General features: G+C 35.1%; 1 protein-coding gene across 1 annotated transcript in view; it reads right to left on the reverse strand.

The window, feature by feature from the left end:
- The window catches only part of SNTG2 (syntrophin gamma 2), a 285,035-nt gene that overhangs the window by 21,772 nt on the left and 244,243 nt on the right, over positions 1-19,020 (reverse strand). Inside the window, exons 13-14 of the mRNA XM_075747252.1 lie at positions 14,480-14,551; positions 9,653-9,862 (exon numbers count right to left, since the gene is read on the reverse strand). Coding sequence (XP_075603367.1) covers positions 9,653-9,862; positions 14,480-14,551 — 282 coding nt within the window. The remainder of the gene's footprint in view (positions 1-9,652; positions 9,863-14,479; positions 14,552-19,020) is intronic.

Consider the following 19,020-nt stretch of genomic DNA (forward strand, 5'->3'; position numbering starts at 1 on the left):
ACCAACAGCAGACAACTTGGAACACAGATTCTTGCATTAAGATTTTATACAGCAGCTTTATACAAGCTATTATATCATACAGGAGTGACAGGGGTAAGGTTTCTTAATGCATCCAATGTATTTACCAAAAATTAGTTTCATAAAAGCCTTAATAGCAGACCAGCTAGGTCAAGAATGAGCTTTTTTGAAAATTCCACTTTAGGCATAAAAAACCTCCAGGTAGGATGTGGAAATGATGGTAAGAGCAACCAGAGTTGTTATGGTCCTACTGAGAAATATATCTCAGCCCACACACAGAGAGTGTACTAGGAGGCATACAAAATTAAACCCCTTAATGCTGAAGACAGCCTGCACAATCTTCTTCAACAGTATGTCTGCATAGAATTATTTGTGTTAAGCAGAAGTGCTTTTTAAACTCTTTGAAATGGCAAAATAATTGAACTAAAAATGCACACACTTTGGCTTTCTCATATTTAAAAATTCTGATTGTTATTTTAGGATAAAATATTTTATATTATCTATCATCTTTTTTTTTAAAGCAAAACTTTCAGAAGACATTTATAAAGTACACTGAAAGCATCCATAATACATATGAGAAACTGAAATGACAGAAATCTGACATTCATCAAAAGCATGATGGTTTTCAGAAATTTCATCCAGTACAGGTGTATTCCTTTTCCAGATAACTGTGCAAAAGGATCAGTGAAATAATTTCTGTGAGTGTACACAAATGAATACTATCTTCACTTAAAAAATGTGGCAGATCCTCTCATTTGGCCATAACTTTCAGGAATTACTCAAGTCACAATTAAAAGGTTACAGAATTGTGATAATTATGGACAGATACAATTAAAACCACTTGTTGTGGTTTAACCCGGCAGGCAGTTAAAACAACCATGCAGCTGTTTGTTCACTCCCCACCCCTCGTGGGATGGGGGAGAGAATCGGGAAAAAAAAAAGGTAGAATTCATGGGTTGACACAGAGACAGTTTAATATGACAGAAAAGGAAGATAGTAGTAGTAGTAATAATAATAATCTTGAAAAAAGAATATACAAAACAAGTGATGCACAGCACAATTGCGCACTACCTGCAGACCAGTAATGCCCAGTTAGTTTCTGAGCTGCGGTCCTAGCCCTCAGCCAGCTTCCCCCAAGTTATATACTGAGCATGACGTCATATGGTATGGCATATCCCTTTGGTCAGCTGGGGTCAGCTCTCCCAGCTGTGTCCCCTCCCAGCTTCTTGTGCACCCCCAGCCCCTCATTGTCAGGGCAGTATGAGAAGTTGAAAAATCCCTGACAGTGTAAATATTGCCTAGCAACAACTGAAACATCAGTGAGTTCTCAACATCTCTCATCCTACATCCAAAACACAGCACTATACCAGCTACTAGGAAGCAAATTACCTCTATCCCAGCCGCAACCAGGACACCACTTTATCAAAACAAGATCTGATAAAAAAATCTTGTACAGTCCTTCAAGATCTGCAGTTGCTGCAATGGAAGGAATTGCATCTAATGCCCTAAAATGAGGTTTTTCTTACATACTTCACTGGGTATTAGTATAAAAAAGTACATTCTCTTGTAAAAAATGGTGCTGTTGTCTGATGATTTCAAGAAGATGTTATACCTATTTTTAAAAAAAAAATAATTGATGCATAGCTGTGATTCAGTAGGTATGTATGCAAGAGACACATGGGCACTAAAAGTAAAATTTTTCAAAGGACTCAAATAATGGTTCATTATACTTTCACTGAACTTCAAAGAAAGCTTCTATTGATTTCAGTAGAAGTAGTGCTAACTCAGTGCTTAGTGCTTTAGAAAATAAGACCTATGCTTATTATGTTCATACTTTAAATGCTGGCTTTCTCAGGATACTGCTATGCATGAAACTTTTGCCTTTAGGTCATCTGTTACAATCTGAGCCACACTCATAAGTAAAATTACTGGCACACAACAGCTGTTCTATTGAAATAAGTATCTATCTGATCTAATCTATTTGTAATTTGTAATGCTTCTGACATTATAGTGGGTAACTGCAAAGATGGTTTTCTTAGTAGAGCGCTCACTGGACAGACTGCCTATTCAGAAAACTTCAGCATTAAACCAGTATCGCAGAGAGACTAGGGCTACATGTGCATCTGGCCTGAAGCAAATGTTCCTCTGCAGGGAATTTTGTTCCTATAGGAAGACTGATAGGTCAACTAATTTCTGTACCATTGTAGGCTCAGTTACTACTTGGCAAGATGAGCAGATAATGCAGTTATGGATGCCTACGCATGGCCATGGCATTCTCTCTGTACTATGCACCTATGGCTAATGTAAATCTGACAGAAGAAAGAAGACTTGCTACCTCCTCTGCTAAACAGGCAGATTATGGCTTGAATTGGTTGCAGGAAAAGGCAGTGAGAGAAATGCATGTAGGAGGACAAAGTTGAAGGCCAGCAGCTTAGCAGTGGTCAAATGTCACAGTGCAATCTTTAGCCGCAGCTTATGTCAGGAACAGATTGTGCTTCCTCATCTCTGTGCTGGAGCAACAACTTCATGGTTTTGTAGCAACTCATTTTTCCATAGATCATAGAATCATTGAATCATAGAATGGCATGGGTTGGAAGGGACCTCAAAGATCATCCAGTTCCAACCCCCCTGCCATGGGCAGGGACACCTTTCACTAGACCAGGTTGCCCAAAGCCCCATCCAACCTGGCCTTGAACACTTCCAGGGAGGGGGCATCCACAGCTTCTCTGGGCAACCTGTTCCAGTGCCTCACCACTCTAACAGTAAAGAATTTCTTTCTAACATCTCATCTAAATCGACCCTCCTTCAGCTTAACCCCATTACCCCTTGTCCTGTCACTACACTCCCTGCTAACTACACTCCCTGATAATGTTTAACAGTTCCCTACTTCTGGATTGTCCTAAGTATATTTTCACTGACCTGAGGCAGATTCTCAGTGGCAATCACAGGGATCAGTGATCCACAGGATCCATCTTAGTGGAACTCTACTGGCTTACTTCAGCAAGGCACTGACTTGTTTTTGATACAGTTTGTTATCGTATAATAAAGATTTTTTTCTTTTCTGGTGATCTACGATTTCTGGAATTGTGCAGTTGAAAAAAGTAGAAATATCAACAAGAGACATTTCTGAGTACAAAATTCAATTCTGAATCAATGATGCTTGGACTGGGATTTTGGTTTTCTGCCTGATTCTTATAAAGGAATCACGGGTGGAGAATAATAGGGAACACCAACTTTTGAAAATATAAAATAAAATATCAAAATTCTAAAGTAATATTTCTCTATAAATTTGAAATTCCATAAGAGTAACTTCTTGACAGCTTTAATAGTTTCATCCTTATTCAAGTCTATAGGATCCTCTGGAAAATAATAACAAAACTAGACTCACACCATATAGCTGTTATCTAAATCTTTGGATTTATAAATAAATATAAACATATTAATATACACACATATAAAAAAATATTTGGATTTACTCTTTCACCCTTTCAATATGAATAATTTATAATTTTAAGAATATACTATTTTTAGAAATATTGGTGTAGCTTCATGAAAATCAACATTTGATATTAATTGTGTTTAAAATACAGAATATGTAAACAAGATTTTGTTCAACAGCCTTGTAAATTGGTACATTCTCTTGCTTTTTTAAAAATTATAATAGGTGCATTGATGGATTCTCACCTGGTATCTGCATTGATGAATTATTAATCATTTTTACAAATGTATTTACAATTAATCTGTATGGTTCTCAGTATCTTTCTTTGTGTTGGAGAATGGTGTGGTTTTTTGCATCAGTGTGAAAATGAATTAGAATCTAATAGCATTTCTAAACATGACCAGTTAAATTGGAATTGTAATAAGCTTTCTGTACATAATGAAAACAATCTAAAACTTAATTGTGTAATTAAACTGAGTGCTTCTGGTAACAAACTGATAAGTATCTTTTAATGACCCTATAAATCTAACCTAATCTAACTGCTATTTAATATCTCACCTGAATTTAAGGAGCATATTCACTTTGCTTATTTATTTGTTTCAGAAATTAGTTCTGAAATTAGCATATGGTGGCGTTTCCATTCTTAATGGGATTCCTATATATAATTCTGTTTCATATATGCTTTGTCATCATCACAGAATATAAAATTAAGATAGCGTCTCCAAATGTATTTAACATTTTTGCATTTTAAATGTATTATTTGGACCTCACAAGGATTACACCATGATCAGCCAATCCTGTTCTACTCATCCTCTCAGTTTACCATGAAGAATGGATTCATAGCTAGAAATGACAATTCCAACTGCCTAATTTCTGCTAGATTTTGTTTATTTAGGTGGACTTCTTTTGCTCAGTCTCAGAGGGGTGATTTATACTACCATTTCTCAAGCACCACTTAATTCCCAAAGATGCCTAGAAATGACAAGCGTGTTTGTTTTGACCACAGAGTTACTGAGACACACAAGGTCTTCTGAGCATCTCGGAAATCAGGTAGCTGGAAGAGTTAGGTTAGCTGAGTGGAAAGATACCCAATCTCTGCCCAAGTTCCAATGGGGACACAGTCTCTAACATATATTCTGACTACACTGAACTTGATATGTAGGAAGATCGCTTCAAAATGCCACTGGAGAATGACTAGAAAACACCTTTTGTGTAATGTTACAGGAAGGGGACCCAGGAACTAAACTTCTTTTAGGCTGCCTGGATCCGAACATCACAAACTGTTTTATTCAGTTTTCTCTAAATCCAAAATCTTCAATTGGACTTGCACCTTTCACGCTAAAAACCAGTTTGAAATGGGGCCACTCCCACACTTCCTTGCAGCTTGGCCCCTATACAGTGCGAATGCAAGGAATAGACAGCACTGACCAGTGCCCATCACTGTTCACATTCTCAGTGGCTTGTTGAAAACTCAACTTCAAAAATATATAAAGGGATGTTGCCAAAATATGTAGTGATGTTCAGTAGCAAAAAAAATTTTTAGAAACCATTTGAATTTTTATGTAAAGGAATTTCTCCAGCTGGCTCCTAATCATGAAATCATGAGGAGTTTATTGTTATCTTCAAAAGCCCAAGTACATAAATTAATTTCGGCTCTTTCTGGAGCTGCTCAAAATATGGGAGCTATTTGTCCATTTAATTTGGTGAAAATGTAAGTTTTTAAAATGTCAGTGCAGTTTTGCACAGTTCTTTCTTTTTCTTCTCTCATTGTTATAAGTGATTTTAGATATAGAAGCAAATAGCAAATATAAGCATTACTTTTTATGTTATAAACCAATTATTGCTTATGACAGGTTAGGAAGAAGTACATATGCATACAGTGACTACTATATTGATAGTTTATACAATAGAGTCAACTGAACTCTTTTAAAGGGAAATTATGAGAAAATACTGCTCTCCTGGAAAGGTTACTGAAATCAGTTGGAAGCAACCTAATCACTTCTGTATGTTTTCAATGATTTGTAGTGAACCCTTTCAGAGCATTTTTAACAGAAATACGCATGTAATATTAAGGAACTGTCCAGAACAAACAGCAAGCGGTAGTAGGAATGAGGAGATGGCATAGATTATTTCCTGAGCTGCGAAGGAGGGGTGAGAGGGAGCGTTACCTGGATAAGTTTTACAAAGGAAACTTTAAAACCATAAATCTTTACTAGAAAAACAAGAGATGAAAACCAAAATCTGTCAACAGTATGGATTCTGAAAGGATTTGTACAATAAACAATGTATGTTTCAGGGAAGGCAACTTCATCTTTCTCAGATGAGAGTATTATGAATGAGTTAGAAATTAATTAAAACTGATGAACTGGTAAAATCTATGACAAGATATTACAAGGGAATTAAAAAGATGAATAGAAGAGTGGATATGAAAAAGTAACCAGGTCCAGACACTTTATCAGAGATATTGCATCACGCAAAAAGGGAACGAGATACAAAGCTGAGGAAAGGACATTGTGTAAACCACTTCCTTCAAAATAATTACGTGATTTTTTTTGTTTTGTTTTGTTTTAATCATCAATAACATGGTTGTAGACTCCTCAGGCATTTCAAACAGATCACCCCGAAGAACATACAGTGTATAGAGGAAATGTTAAAGTCTGGAACAGGAAGATGGTGACCTAAGGATACTGTAAGATATGTTACTCTCAGGTCTGTCATCTTTCATAAGTGTGGAACATTGATCATGCTCACAGATGAAAACAGAGATTGGCTGTACCAACCAACATCGAAAAGGAATTCATTGTTGTTTACAAAACAGAAAAGGAATTGATTAATTGCATTTGTTTCAACTATTGTTTTTTTAGGGATTTTAATTACGCTGTTTTAGCAGCACAGTATTTGTGGAAATAAAATTGAAATGGGAATCCTATAGAAACAAAGCTCCAGGTCTGCATACACAATTATTCCCAATAATTATTTTTGCATTTATCCAGGAACAGCCATAATCAGCAAGCAATTCTGAGCCACAGTGAGCCAATCTGGGATACATGTTCATCATCAAGAATCTCACTATAGACAATGGTTTGTTGTTAACTCTTAGGAACATAAGTAAATAATAAAAATGCATTCAAAAAATAAAACATCCACAGACACATATTCATGTTAACTGCAATATAAAGAGGGATAAGTGCATCGTACATTTATGTTCACTATAAACTGTTTTTGGATTTCCAATAATGTTCACGTGACATGGATTTAAGTGGAATATTATTACAACATTCGTGAAGAAATATTTTTTTGTTATTTTTTAATGTATATTCCTCACAGGAGGAATTTGTATCATCTCAGGAACATGAATTTTACTGCTAACATTTCTTTTTGCACAATGTATTCGTATCCCTGTCCTCAGCAAATATATATTATACTTTTATTTCCAGAGTTTATTTGTCTGTCAAGATCAGTCATTGAGTTACAGAACAAAATGGAAAGAAGTTCACTAGAAGTACTTACCTTTAGGCACAGAAAATAGCCATGCAGCAAAACTTCTTGATTATTCTGTTATGATTGAGCCCAACTTCTGACCTATTTTAATTTTTGCAGTAACTCATATTAAACAACTTTTTTTTGTCCAAGCAAAGTAAATGGTTTCATGAAACTAGATTATTCAGCTGCATGAGGATTCAAAACAGCTTGCAGCATCTGCATCACAGCTGGAAGCACGAAGAGAAAACTTTATTCTGTGTTTACAAATTGCTAGATAAATGAGGAGAGCATGTAACCACATCTCCTCGCTATGCACCTAGTGCCAGTATTTTAGAGACACTGCAGTAGATGACTTTCCCCTTGCATGTTTTTTTCAGTCTCCTGAGAGCTCTTCCATCTTGTGAAGCAGATTCCTCTTCTCTGTCTTCCACAATCCATGTGACAAGTACAAAGTTTCAAGATACTAAAACAGTTAGTCCAACTTTCCTGCGGCTGACAGTGAAATGTATTACTGTCACTCTTTCCTCTGTTCCACTACCAAATACTATTGCAATATCCTTCTCTATCCTCCTGTTGATCAAGACTGGAGACCCCAAAGATCCAAATCATCCTATCGAGATGTTTCTGCAATGTAACAATCATATCCAAGACTCAGATGAGTCAAGATAATTTCCTTTTGAAAGAATAGTTTGAGGAGAGGGAAGAATGCCGAGAAAGTAATTTTTATGGACAATCTAACCTACCAGTGACAACCTTCAATTTTCTGGATACTGCAGTGCCAGGTTTTTTTCTACGGCTTGAAATAATATATGTAATGTTAAGTTGCACTTGAAGAGAAACTGTTGCCTTCTGAAAAGAAGGGCATTCAAAGCAGCATTTATGTTTTGAAGGAAAAAAGAAAATCATGGAGTCAAAAGATTTTTCACTGCTGGAGTGCGACCGCAGCACTTTGCATCCTACTGACATAGCGATTTACAACAGACTTGAATGTATGCAACTGAGTGAGAGAAAATTAAGATATGGAAACACACATATGGACTTGTAAGCACTGTAATCAGGATTTTAGTTGAATGCCTCTCCTGGAGGTATCAAATAGGTTAAACAACAGCTGGAAGAAATATTAATGTATTTTGTGCGATATAGGTCTAGAAGATTGTTGGATTCAAATGACAAAAGATCATTCCACAATTCCAAAGAATCATTGCTTAATTTTAAGATTGTTAGGATGTAAAAGAACAACAAGTTTTGAGATTTAACAAAAAATACTTCAGAAATCGAACCAGATACAGGACCAGCTAATCTCCACCCTTGTTACAATCTGCTTTTTATATGGATTATAAATACGACAATTGAATGGTTGGTCAAACAGTCATATAATAATTTATTGAAGAGTTCATGTGAGAAAATCCTTTATGCATACTCAGTATGCATTATTAATCCCTCCCTGATGCCCAGCAATTTTTCAGGAAGAATAATTTTTTTTCTGAAGAACTGCATTCTTTCTCAGAAGTGCAGGAGCACCAGCATCACCATTACAGAATCTTTTTTGTTACTCCATCAGTCTGAAGAGACAATTAGAAAGGTTCTAAGCAAACACTTGCAAACCTCCTTAGAATCCCAGAGATCTGGAATTTTAGAAGAGCTGATTCAACACCTGTGCTAGGACTCCTGCTCCTTGCAAGTGGTGCTAATGCAATGCTGTGATCCAGTGCTCTTGCTATTGCAAACATCTTTAGGAGGTCCCTGCAAACCCAAACATACCAGATCAAGCTTGCATTTGTGCTAAACTGTATAAATATGTTTTTAGTTGGAGAAGGCCTATACTTTTAATCCATCCATTCCCATACCACTGGTCCAGGTCACTTGGGAGTATGGGTCTAGATGGTCAGCAAATAACTTGTTTGTATAACAGTACAGAGGTGCTTTAAGTACCAACTTAAATCAAAATCAGTTTTTCTTCTCTCTTCGTACCACAAAATATCTCCTTTAGAATAAAGTATCATCAGCTTTAGGATAAGCACAATCATTCTTTGGACTCCACTCACTGATTCTAATGGGAGCTTAGTCACCACAATGTTAACAGACATCCACATTTAGACAACTTAATGGGAAGTGCACCTTCAGATCTGCGAAAATAATTGTCTTGAGACAATTTTACTAGCCAGTAGAAAGTGATAATCTGCTTAATTTTGAGAATTTAAGGCTATCACAAACTTTCCACTCACTTTTATGCTAAGTCTTCAAACTCTTCCAATGTTAACAAGGACAATCCCAGTTTACAATTAACAATGTAGAGCAAAATATTTCTTCTTTGAAAACAGAACCATTATGTAAAACATAACTTATTTATCTTACGTGAGTGGAAAATAAGCTTTCTGGAAGAAAGTGTTTAATGCGGACTAAATAATCACCACAGAAATTGTTTTCCAGTGGTAAAATGTATTCATTTCCAGTTTGTTATCATCAAGGTCAACTTAGATATTACTACTTCCAATTTTTCAAACTGTCATAACATGCTCACAGACTGTTATTACGTAGTCATTGACATACAAATATTGATGTGATGATGAAGCTTTCAGTGTATTAAAATGTACTCATGTAGTCATGGAGCACATCAATCTGATGCAATTATTAAACAGAAATTATCTAAATGTTTGTTACACTTATTTCACTGATGAAATGGCTCCAAGATTTAAATTATTCATTACTTACCCCTGTTCTTTGAACTTCCAAGAAAATCGCTCTTTGAAATGATTTCTCCCACACCACCAACTCGCTGCCCAGCTCTACATTGAAATAATGACTCTTGCCATGTCCAACCATAACACTGAAACAATACGGCCTCTGGTCTTCTAGATCAAAGTCCTGATGAATACCTAAATACAAGTTTGCTTGTAGCCAGCAATCATCAGCAAGCCAGAGCTGAAAGACATGTTTCAGTATGTGATTCTTCATCTAGCAAAAACAAACAGTTAAAGCAACATTGTCCTCTGTAAGTGATGGGTACTTGGATACGTTATGTCATTATGTTAATAATTACCTTGAAGAAATGTTCTGAGAATTAAGTAATAATTTCAAAGACAACTTCTCTCTTTGCTTCTTATTCACTTCACCCTGTATCATGTAATCCGAGCTACTTCTGCAGTTCCAAAATGCTGTCAAAGTTACCTAAGCAATACATACATAATTTAAAAGGAGTTTGTAGCAATATATTGTTTACAGTGAAAAGGAAGGAAAACCCTGAATTGTTGGAACACAATTCAAGAGCTGGGTACCATAACACTCCGTTCTAATTGGGTTCCAATATGCTAAACACCAAGGAATGCAGTTAATTTATCAAGCACCCAAGGGCTATTTCTGGAAATGACAACATGAGCTTTCAAATGTCCCCTAATAGCTGCCAATGCTGCTCTGCAACTACAAGGGGAGTGAAGTGACATCCTGCCATCTCCTTCAAGATGAAGAAGAGGAGAAACGGCATTAGTCTTTTATAATAAAAAGTATCCCTGTAACAGAATGTTTTGTAAATGAAAACAAATTCTTACAAGAAACTTCTCTAATCTTTCAAGACTTCATTCATTAGCATAGAGAAAAAGGAAACTAAATTAAAAAGCTACTACTTATACCTCTTGAGTAGGTTTTTTTTTGACTACTCTGACTGAATTTCCAAATTACATTTTTTTTTTAAATTTCTATTTATTAGATAGGGGCCTTTCCTATCTCCACTTCTCTATGATGGCATGGGGCAGAAAAGATTAAAAGAACAAAAAAGAAATTTGCAAAGAGAATGTTATTCCTTATTTTCTAAAGTCACCCACAAACAGAATCTTCTTTCTCTAGTACTCCAGGTTAGGTTTAGGAGACTTGAATCTAGTCAAGCAGATCTGAGGTAAAAGCAGTCATGTTTGACTGGACTTTGGTGGCTTTGAAAAGACTGGAATGCAGCTTTGCAGTGGTACCCAAGTCCTAGAATCTTGTAGACAGGATAAGCCTTATAAAAATTTAGATTTTATTTTTCCTCTAAGAGTCTATCATAGCCTGTTGAGGCAATAATTGAAACTCCATGCAGATGAAAACAAACAACTGGAATTTGAGCATCCAATATAATGTAAAATATTCTGATACATGTCATATATATGCTTAAATGTTCAGGGCCTTGTGCCCCTCCTGTTTTAGATGCACACACCACCACCCTCACAGGGCAGCAGTGAAGATCCACTTTTTAGTAATGAAAAGCAGAGCAAACAAATGCTCCGCTAGCACACTCTCCTCTGTGTACTGCTCTCATATTCACAAACAGGATCAAAATACTCAGATGGGAAAGGAAAATTTTGCTTGTGCTGATGATTTACTGAATAACATAAAGCTGGCAAATGTAACCTTATGCAATCTACTCCAGTCTAGTCTGTTAAGCTACAGATGTTTTGTGGGGCACCTCAGAAGCAGCACATAATGCCACCAGGGTATGCAGCACTTTGTTGTCAAAAACAGCCCTGCAGCTACCTGAGGAGAGAACAGTCTTGAGAAAGTTCAAAGTTACTTTACGACACTCCTTTGGACTGGTGAAAAGGAAGCTGAACAAAATATCTGCTTATCATCTGGTGTCCAGCAGCCATGGAGTGACAGGTATTACACCTATATCTGCTTCAAGAATCAATACTGCTCATCCTGGCTCATCGACTACTCAATATTTTTTTTACTTTGTATGTGAAAATGCTATGTGTGAAAATACCAGGCAATAAAAGAAAATAAAATGTTTTTAAGACAGCTGCCGTTTAAAAATGCATCTAATAATCTTGCCCCTGAATCATAAGGGTTTTCAGTAACAGTTCCAGTAAACATGGAGTAGAAGGCAAGGTATAGGAAGAAACCCAAGAGATAAAAGAGATTACATTTTCAATCATCTGGTTGTTACCTCTAAATGTCCATGAATATGCAAGCATGTGATATATAGAGGAATTTTAATTCACATATTTGCATATGCATGTTTGTGTATGTAAGTGTGTATTTATATTTATGTCTACACAGACACAAATCTAAAATATAGCAAACATTTTGTTTTAAAATGCCATTTCCATATTGGATTCTTATTTTCCACGTTTAAATCTTGTGTCATAATAAACATAGATGAGAAACTTACAATTAGGTGAGTAACAAATGCACCTTGCCTTAAAATCCATCTTTTGTGAGAAGATACAATAGGACTCTCCACCACAGCTCTGCACTAGTTCTAACCAGCTTCTGAAAGTCCTGACGAACACCCTCCCCAAATGGCCGTTTTTATAACATAAACTCCATCTCTCAGTCTGCAATGTAGCAACCTTAATCTCTTAAGATTTTGTTTTATATCTTTTTGGATTTGCTCAGTTTGCCTCATTGTCATTTATACCAAAGAATCAACAGAAAAGAGGTTAAAGTGTTGAATTTGAGCTTTTGCACTTTAGCTAATGTATTCATGAAGACTGGCAATTAAGCATTCATTTACTAAAATGTCAAGAACATTAAAGAGTTGTATCTTGGGTAGTTTATTTCCCACTTCTTTTTCTTAATGAAAAAGTATCACAGAATTTGCTTTAAGGATAGATTGTCCTTGAAATTACCAGAATATTCAAGGAAGGACTGAGTCTCAAATCAGTAGTAACATTTCAAGGAGGAAAAAAACAAAATCCAAACTGTAACAAAAAACTTTTCAAAAGGCACAATTAGTATATACTTAATTGCTGCCTTATTTATCAGGAAAAAGTAAATTTGAAAAAATATTAAGGAGACAGAACAAATAAGCTGGGACAGAGCCTCTGTTCTTTACTGCTGTCTCAATGATGGGCAGGACCTGAAGTTGCCCACCTGTACCCACCTGGAGACATGGTCACATTAAAATAATGCTATGCCCACAAAAATACAGCTGTGACCCTGCAGCCTACGCTCTGGAGCTGAGCACAAGTCCTGAACTCCAGGACTGCTATTCTCCTGGCATGGCACTGCCCAAGACCCTTCCCTCTCCCCACTTCTGCCAGAGAAGGGAGCCTTCCTCCCCTGCCCAGCGACAGCAGGCTTGTAGCAGAAAAAACAGGCAGTGATGGGCTGCAAAACTGATGGCTGACATCAGCAGAAGCTCTTTTAGCAACCACTTAATGGGACTGACACTTCTGTAAAATGCAGTCAGCTCATGTATGAGAGCTATTTTTTCTAGATTTCTGTCAAGTTCTGTGTGCTCCTTGCTCTGTTGATTGTAACTTCATCATGTTTTCAATTTATCTGTTGTTGTTGTTGTTTAAATCACAGTCAACAAAATTGGTGTACAAAACATGCCCATGCTGTTGAAAGTCAGATTGGGACAAGTAGCTTGAGCAGTCAGGACATGGAAACTCCCTGCTATCCCGTTATTTGAAAACTTTGGTCATTTAGAGCTACGGAGAATTCCCCTCTATGCTGAAAAGGGCAGTAAAGGGGAATGAGGTGTTTTTGTCCACTCTATGTTTTTTTCTTTTCTTTTTTCGTTTCAGTTTTCCTTCTGTAAATTGTCATGAATAACTGTGTTGCATCATAGAAAACATCCATAAGTAGCATTCACTTAAGTAATGAAATTTAAGCAGTTCTCCTCAGGCGCAATGTTAAGTCAAGATCTGTACAGGTAACAAAGCAACAACCTTCCTTCTCCACAACCATGTACATGGTCAAGGGAGGAACAGCAGAGAGAAGGACAGCAGGTGGTAAGAAGTAAAGCTAATTTGGAGTTTTTCAGTGAAACAGCATTTTACCTGAAAAGACTGGGTTTTTTTTCTTTTTTTTTTTTTCCTAATATTATGTTTGTTTTTACTCTCTTAGGAAAGTAGGCTCTCATCTAGCCTTACCTCACTTGCAAAGCAGTTTTTGATTACCTGGTAGAGAACTAATCTATATCTGATGTATTGTATTAGAAAATATCTTCTGTAAGTCAATTATTTAAACGGATTGCTAAGGTTTTGCTTGGGACAACCTAAACAGAAAACATGACACTGTCTCTAGGCGGTGGAAAAAATGAAGAATTCTATTGTACACAAATGCACCATGTTGCCCTTTATAAGCTAAAACCTACTATATTGTTTGCAAATTATACATGATCTAAAAAGGACATAATTTTATACTTCTAATTACTGAAATTAAAGAAAATTATCTTTATATAGATCAAGAATTACAGCAAAAGCATTCTTCATCACATTCACTTAAAAATCTGAGCCACTAAGAAAAAAGCAGTATCTGGCTTCATTATGCTCAGCTGTGTGTCTCACCTCTATTTCACATGACCAGCTCTAATACTGAAAAATTTCTTCAGTATGGAAGCATTTTAGTAACTTGCTCACTTGGAGCCTAATCTGTTTTCCATATGCTCTTATACTTGCATAGCTAATGCACTAGCCGTTACAAATCGGGTTTTTAAACAACAGATGAACTATTGGAATGTTAGCTACTCCTAGGTAAGATTAACTTGAGCTTATCAATAACAAGAAAAGGCAACTTTTCTTTACTAAATAATATCATCGTAATTGTTAGGAAACCTACCTTGTGAATTTTAAATAGAACCTCACAGAGGTTATAGATTTTTTCAGCTCGTACCCAGTCTAGTGTGCTTACCTATAATATCAAAGGAAAACAACACATTCTTTATTCTTAAATCATGTACAAACAAAAAAAATTGAAAAGATTTCACCCATCATTATTCTACTGGATGCTCTAAATATAAGCACATTATTACATTTAATATCCAGCTTTTAGAAAAGACTGTCAAATAGCATTCAAGTTTTACAGAAATAGCATTGACAAGAATTTTACTATAATTAAAAGGTATTAAATAATTTATTTTTTTCCCCACTGTTACTACAGTATGATGGAAACCTCTTTGTAATCTCAGTGGTGAGTTAAGCATATTTATTTTCCAACATGCTAAGACAGGGAACCCAGAGTCTCAAAGCCAGAGCCATTCAGATTCATGTCTCAATTAAAAAAAAAAAAAATCTTAAAATTAACAGACCCAGATGCATTCCTAAATTCAGCTTTGAGTTTACATACACTAGGCCACCAATATCTTAATATTTCTATTAAAAAGTGAAAAGGACTATGGGACAGTAATATTTGAAATTAAGAAGAATGTCAACTGTGTGCTTAATATGAAAAGGTGTATTTTTTTGTTTTCTTTTGATTTCGTTACTTTATCCTGCTGACGTAAGAGGCTGTGAAAATTTTACAGTTAGAATGATATTTGAAGTTTTTCCCAACATTCTAGTTCATTAAAACCAGTATATAGCCTATGTAGTTCAAGAAAAAAAAAGAAAAAAAAAAGAATCTATACATAGGAATAAATGAAGGGGAATACACATTATTTTGATTATATATTTCAGAGCAAAATCCTAGTTCTTGGTGAATGCACAGGAATGGCAGCATAGATATATGAAGAATTTGACTAAATTGTAACTCTGAGGCTTTTAGCATATGGAAATAAGTGTTTTGGTGACTCTAATAGCAACTTGGATACTTTAAAATACTAGAGGAGATACAGCTTTGGTCTGTTCTCACTTTCCTCCCAAAAAAGAAAGCAGAAAAATTCAATTAAATTATTTGGTAAAGCAAAATTTGGCTGTAAAACATCTGGCATCTGTGGATGAAACTTCCCTAGGAACAAGTATGAAAATCAGTAACAGATTCTTTTTCTCTGTATTCACAGTAGCATATAGTTCACCTATAACAATCAATCATGTTCCTACTGTTTTGCATGAAGAACAGCATAATTTTTTAAAATTTATTTTAAGATGAATTTCCAGGTCTTCATAAATTCTAAACCATTAAGCAAAATGGTAATAAAATGGTAAAAATGCAAAGTGCTATAACACTTAGGAGCAGACAGATGTGACTTCTACAGGTTACTAAACGTTATTTCAGAGAGTGCTGGTAGAGGAATAATGTGAACTTGGTGTTAGCTTCTTTCTAATCTTATATGCTCTTAGGTCTACTCCACTTGAAACTAATGAACATTATTACTGAGTAGACCTCACGGCTATGTGTCTCAAATCAGTGTTTCAGAATTTACCTGAACGTTTTCTCCTTAATATGGGAAGCATGCCACCTAAATTTAGACATCAGAAGTATCTAATCTTAACAACCTAATCTAATTCCTAATAATCTAATCTTAATTTCAACATATTGGGAAAGAAGGGGGAAAAAAAAAAAAAGAAAAAAAGCGCAATGCTTTCTCCCAGTTTCTCTAACTTTAGATTAGATCTTTAACTTCTAGATCACTAAATTTAGATGAGATGAATCACGTATTGCAAATGGGACTGATAGCGACTGAGGATCTACCCAGAAAAGAAAGTTCTATCACCACATCTTTCCAGTATATAAATGAACTTTATATTCTAGGGTTCCCCATTTGACAGTTTTTATATTTTAACAAACAAATGACAAACATCACTTGAATACAATGCATGTAGCAGAATATGTAAAAGCATGTTATAAGCTTTCTCTTTTTGTTTTATTATAAGCAATTTCTCATCATAAATTAAAGCTTAAAACATTACATATAGCTACCCTTAAAAGTACTTAGTACTACTTTAAAGGAACTTTGTCATATTTAAATCTAATGTTAACTGGTTTAGAAAATTAATTTAAAGCAATTTTAGGTGTTATACTTGTCCTCCCATCACTTCATAAAATGTAGCAATTTTTAGAGTCATACATTTCTAATTTTTAGATTTCTGTTACTCTTTCCCTTCTAGTAAGGTCCATTCAATATTTTATTTGGGTTTTGCTTGTGAATTATTTCTAAGAGTAAGCAAGAACACAAGTTTAGAAACAACCAAAACTGAGTAATTATAAAGTCGGTTCATAAAGAAATATACATTTAAAAATGCTCACATAGAGCAAGCAGTGCAGGTCTTTACTTAATCCTTATTTACAGGGAAATCTTTTTTACTTTGATGGCTGTTTTGAAAAGAAAATAATTAAATAATGCAGGTTCTGGCCCATTACTGTTGATCCTCAAAAGGGACCTTTATGCTTCTTGCAAAATAAGTTTTACAGCCTAGAATGGTGGCTAGTTCATTATTTGGTCTTGAATTTCTCGAGGGCAAGGATTCTTTTCAATCTTAGTTAAAAGCAGGAGAATGTTTCATTCCTATTACTGGCTAGACAAGATACAAAAGCATAAGCACCAACTTAATCTGCTGTTTGTGAAACTGAATTTAGCGACACAGGCTATAACCTAAAAGCTGTTGAGACACGACTGAACTTTCATTTGCTCATATCATTTGTTTTGATTCATGAAGATTAATTTAAACTGTTGGGGTTCTTTGCTGCTATTAATGATGCTACCATGGACAATATGACACTGCTGTGCCATTAAATTCACTCTGAATACTTCAGCCTTCTCCCCATTATCTTGTGCATCACTTTCATCCTTTGACTCTCTGTAACCTCGTAAGACTTATTCAGCTGAGATAGCTAGTGATGGTGATAACTGTCGGCACACATATAAGCCAAGATTTTCTTTTACTGTGTATGTATGTCAGAGAAAGGCTACCATACTTAAAGCCAAGACTGAAACAGTCTGAATATCATAGTGTGCAAGGTCATCAGGAGAACACGAATGACACGTTGAGAGGGATTTTAAGAAGGGGAAACAAACATACTATAAAGGGGCAGTAGAATCCAAAGAGACAGCTGACATTATTTATAGTTTTCTCAAAACTATCATAGTATGCCTAAGTTTAAAATGATATTGTTATAGACTACATTGCTTTAAAAAAACAAACCACAAATGAGCATATACTTCTAGTCAATGAGAAAAGTTGGAAAGATTCAGAAAAATTCACTAAAAGTGCAATATCCTTAATTTGCTTTAAAGGATATTTCAGTTTATTGCAGGCTTATCCATCATCACACATTTACTAACTGGGTAATGATAGGTAACTAAGATAAATGAGATACTGAAATATATTTCTTAGGCAATAAAAAAGTTTTTCTCATTATTTCCCCTTGGAATTGTTCCTGTAGGTATTCTATACTTTGCAATTTCTTGGGTTTATTTTAGCATGACAGGATAATTCTTTTTTAGTAAAGCATTTGACAAAATGTTTCAAAAAAGGTATATTCAGAATGGGTCACTTAATGAGACATACTTTAATTCATATGAATTTAGCTCTGACAAAGTGTCAAAACTATTGTCAAAATACATGAAAGTACCAATTAGCATTCACTGAGCTTCCACTTTAATTCTTGTTTGTCCAATGCATTAAGTTATGACCAACAGTAGCTGAATGCTATTATTATTATTATTATTATTGGAAGACCAATTCCTTAGCTAACTCATCATGTGATGTACTGAATACTTGGTTTTGTAGATGTTTGGCTTTATTAATCCTTTCAGAAAGATGGTAAAATAACACATTTGTAAACTCACACACATGTAACACTGAGCTGATCACAGAGATAATAAAAATGAATGAAGATAGAAAAATAGGAGCCTGAATTTACAATTTAAGTCCATAATGAGAGGCTGAAATAAGTATGTAGAGTTACAAAAGTGCTAAGTGTTGCAGAAGTACTTTTTACTTCAGTATGAGTTTCTGTAAGTTCCTCATGTTTTAAAAACAGGCATTACAGTGGATTTGTGAAAATACATAAACTACTAAAATGTAGTTTTACTTAGACAAAGTGATCTCAGCATCAGTTCAAGCTCATATTCCAAATATATGTAGCTTTAAATGTGTTTTAATTATTAATTTTTCTTTAAAAGGTTATGATTTAAAATAGAAAACAATAAAGTTAAATTCATTTTGACACATACATGTAGTAAACAACAAACTGAAAAACAGTTACTCCCTAGAAGAGAATTCTGCAATTATAAAATAGGCATAATAGGCTTTCACGCTTATTCAGAGATCAGCACTAAAGTATTGACTAGACATGAGAAATAAATACGCGTTGCATGTAAAAGAGAATCACACTTCAAAACTCCCTAAAATCAAAGGGAATGTAATGTACTTTTTGAATTTTTATGAACTGATTCTAGAAATCTCCAGTGCCTCCAAAATATTTTAAAAAATGTAATA

The sequence above is a fragment of the Balearica regulorum genome, chromosome 3 (genome assembly GCF_011004875.1).
Source record: "Balearica regulorum gibbericeps isolate bBalReg1 chromosome 3, bBalReg1.pri, whole genome shotgun sequence".
NCBI classification, from domain to species: Eukaryota; Metazoa; Chordata; class Aves; order Gruiformes; family Gruidae; genus Balearica; species Balearica regulorum.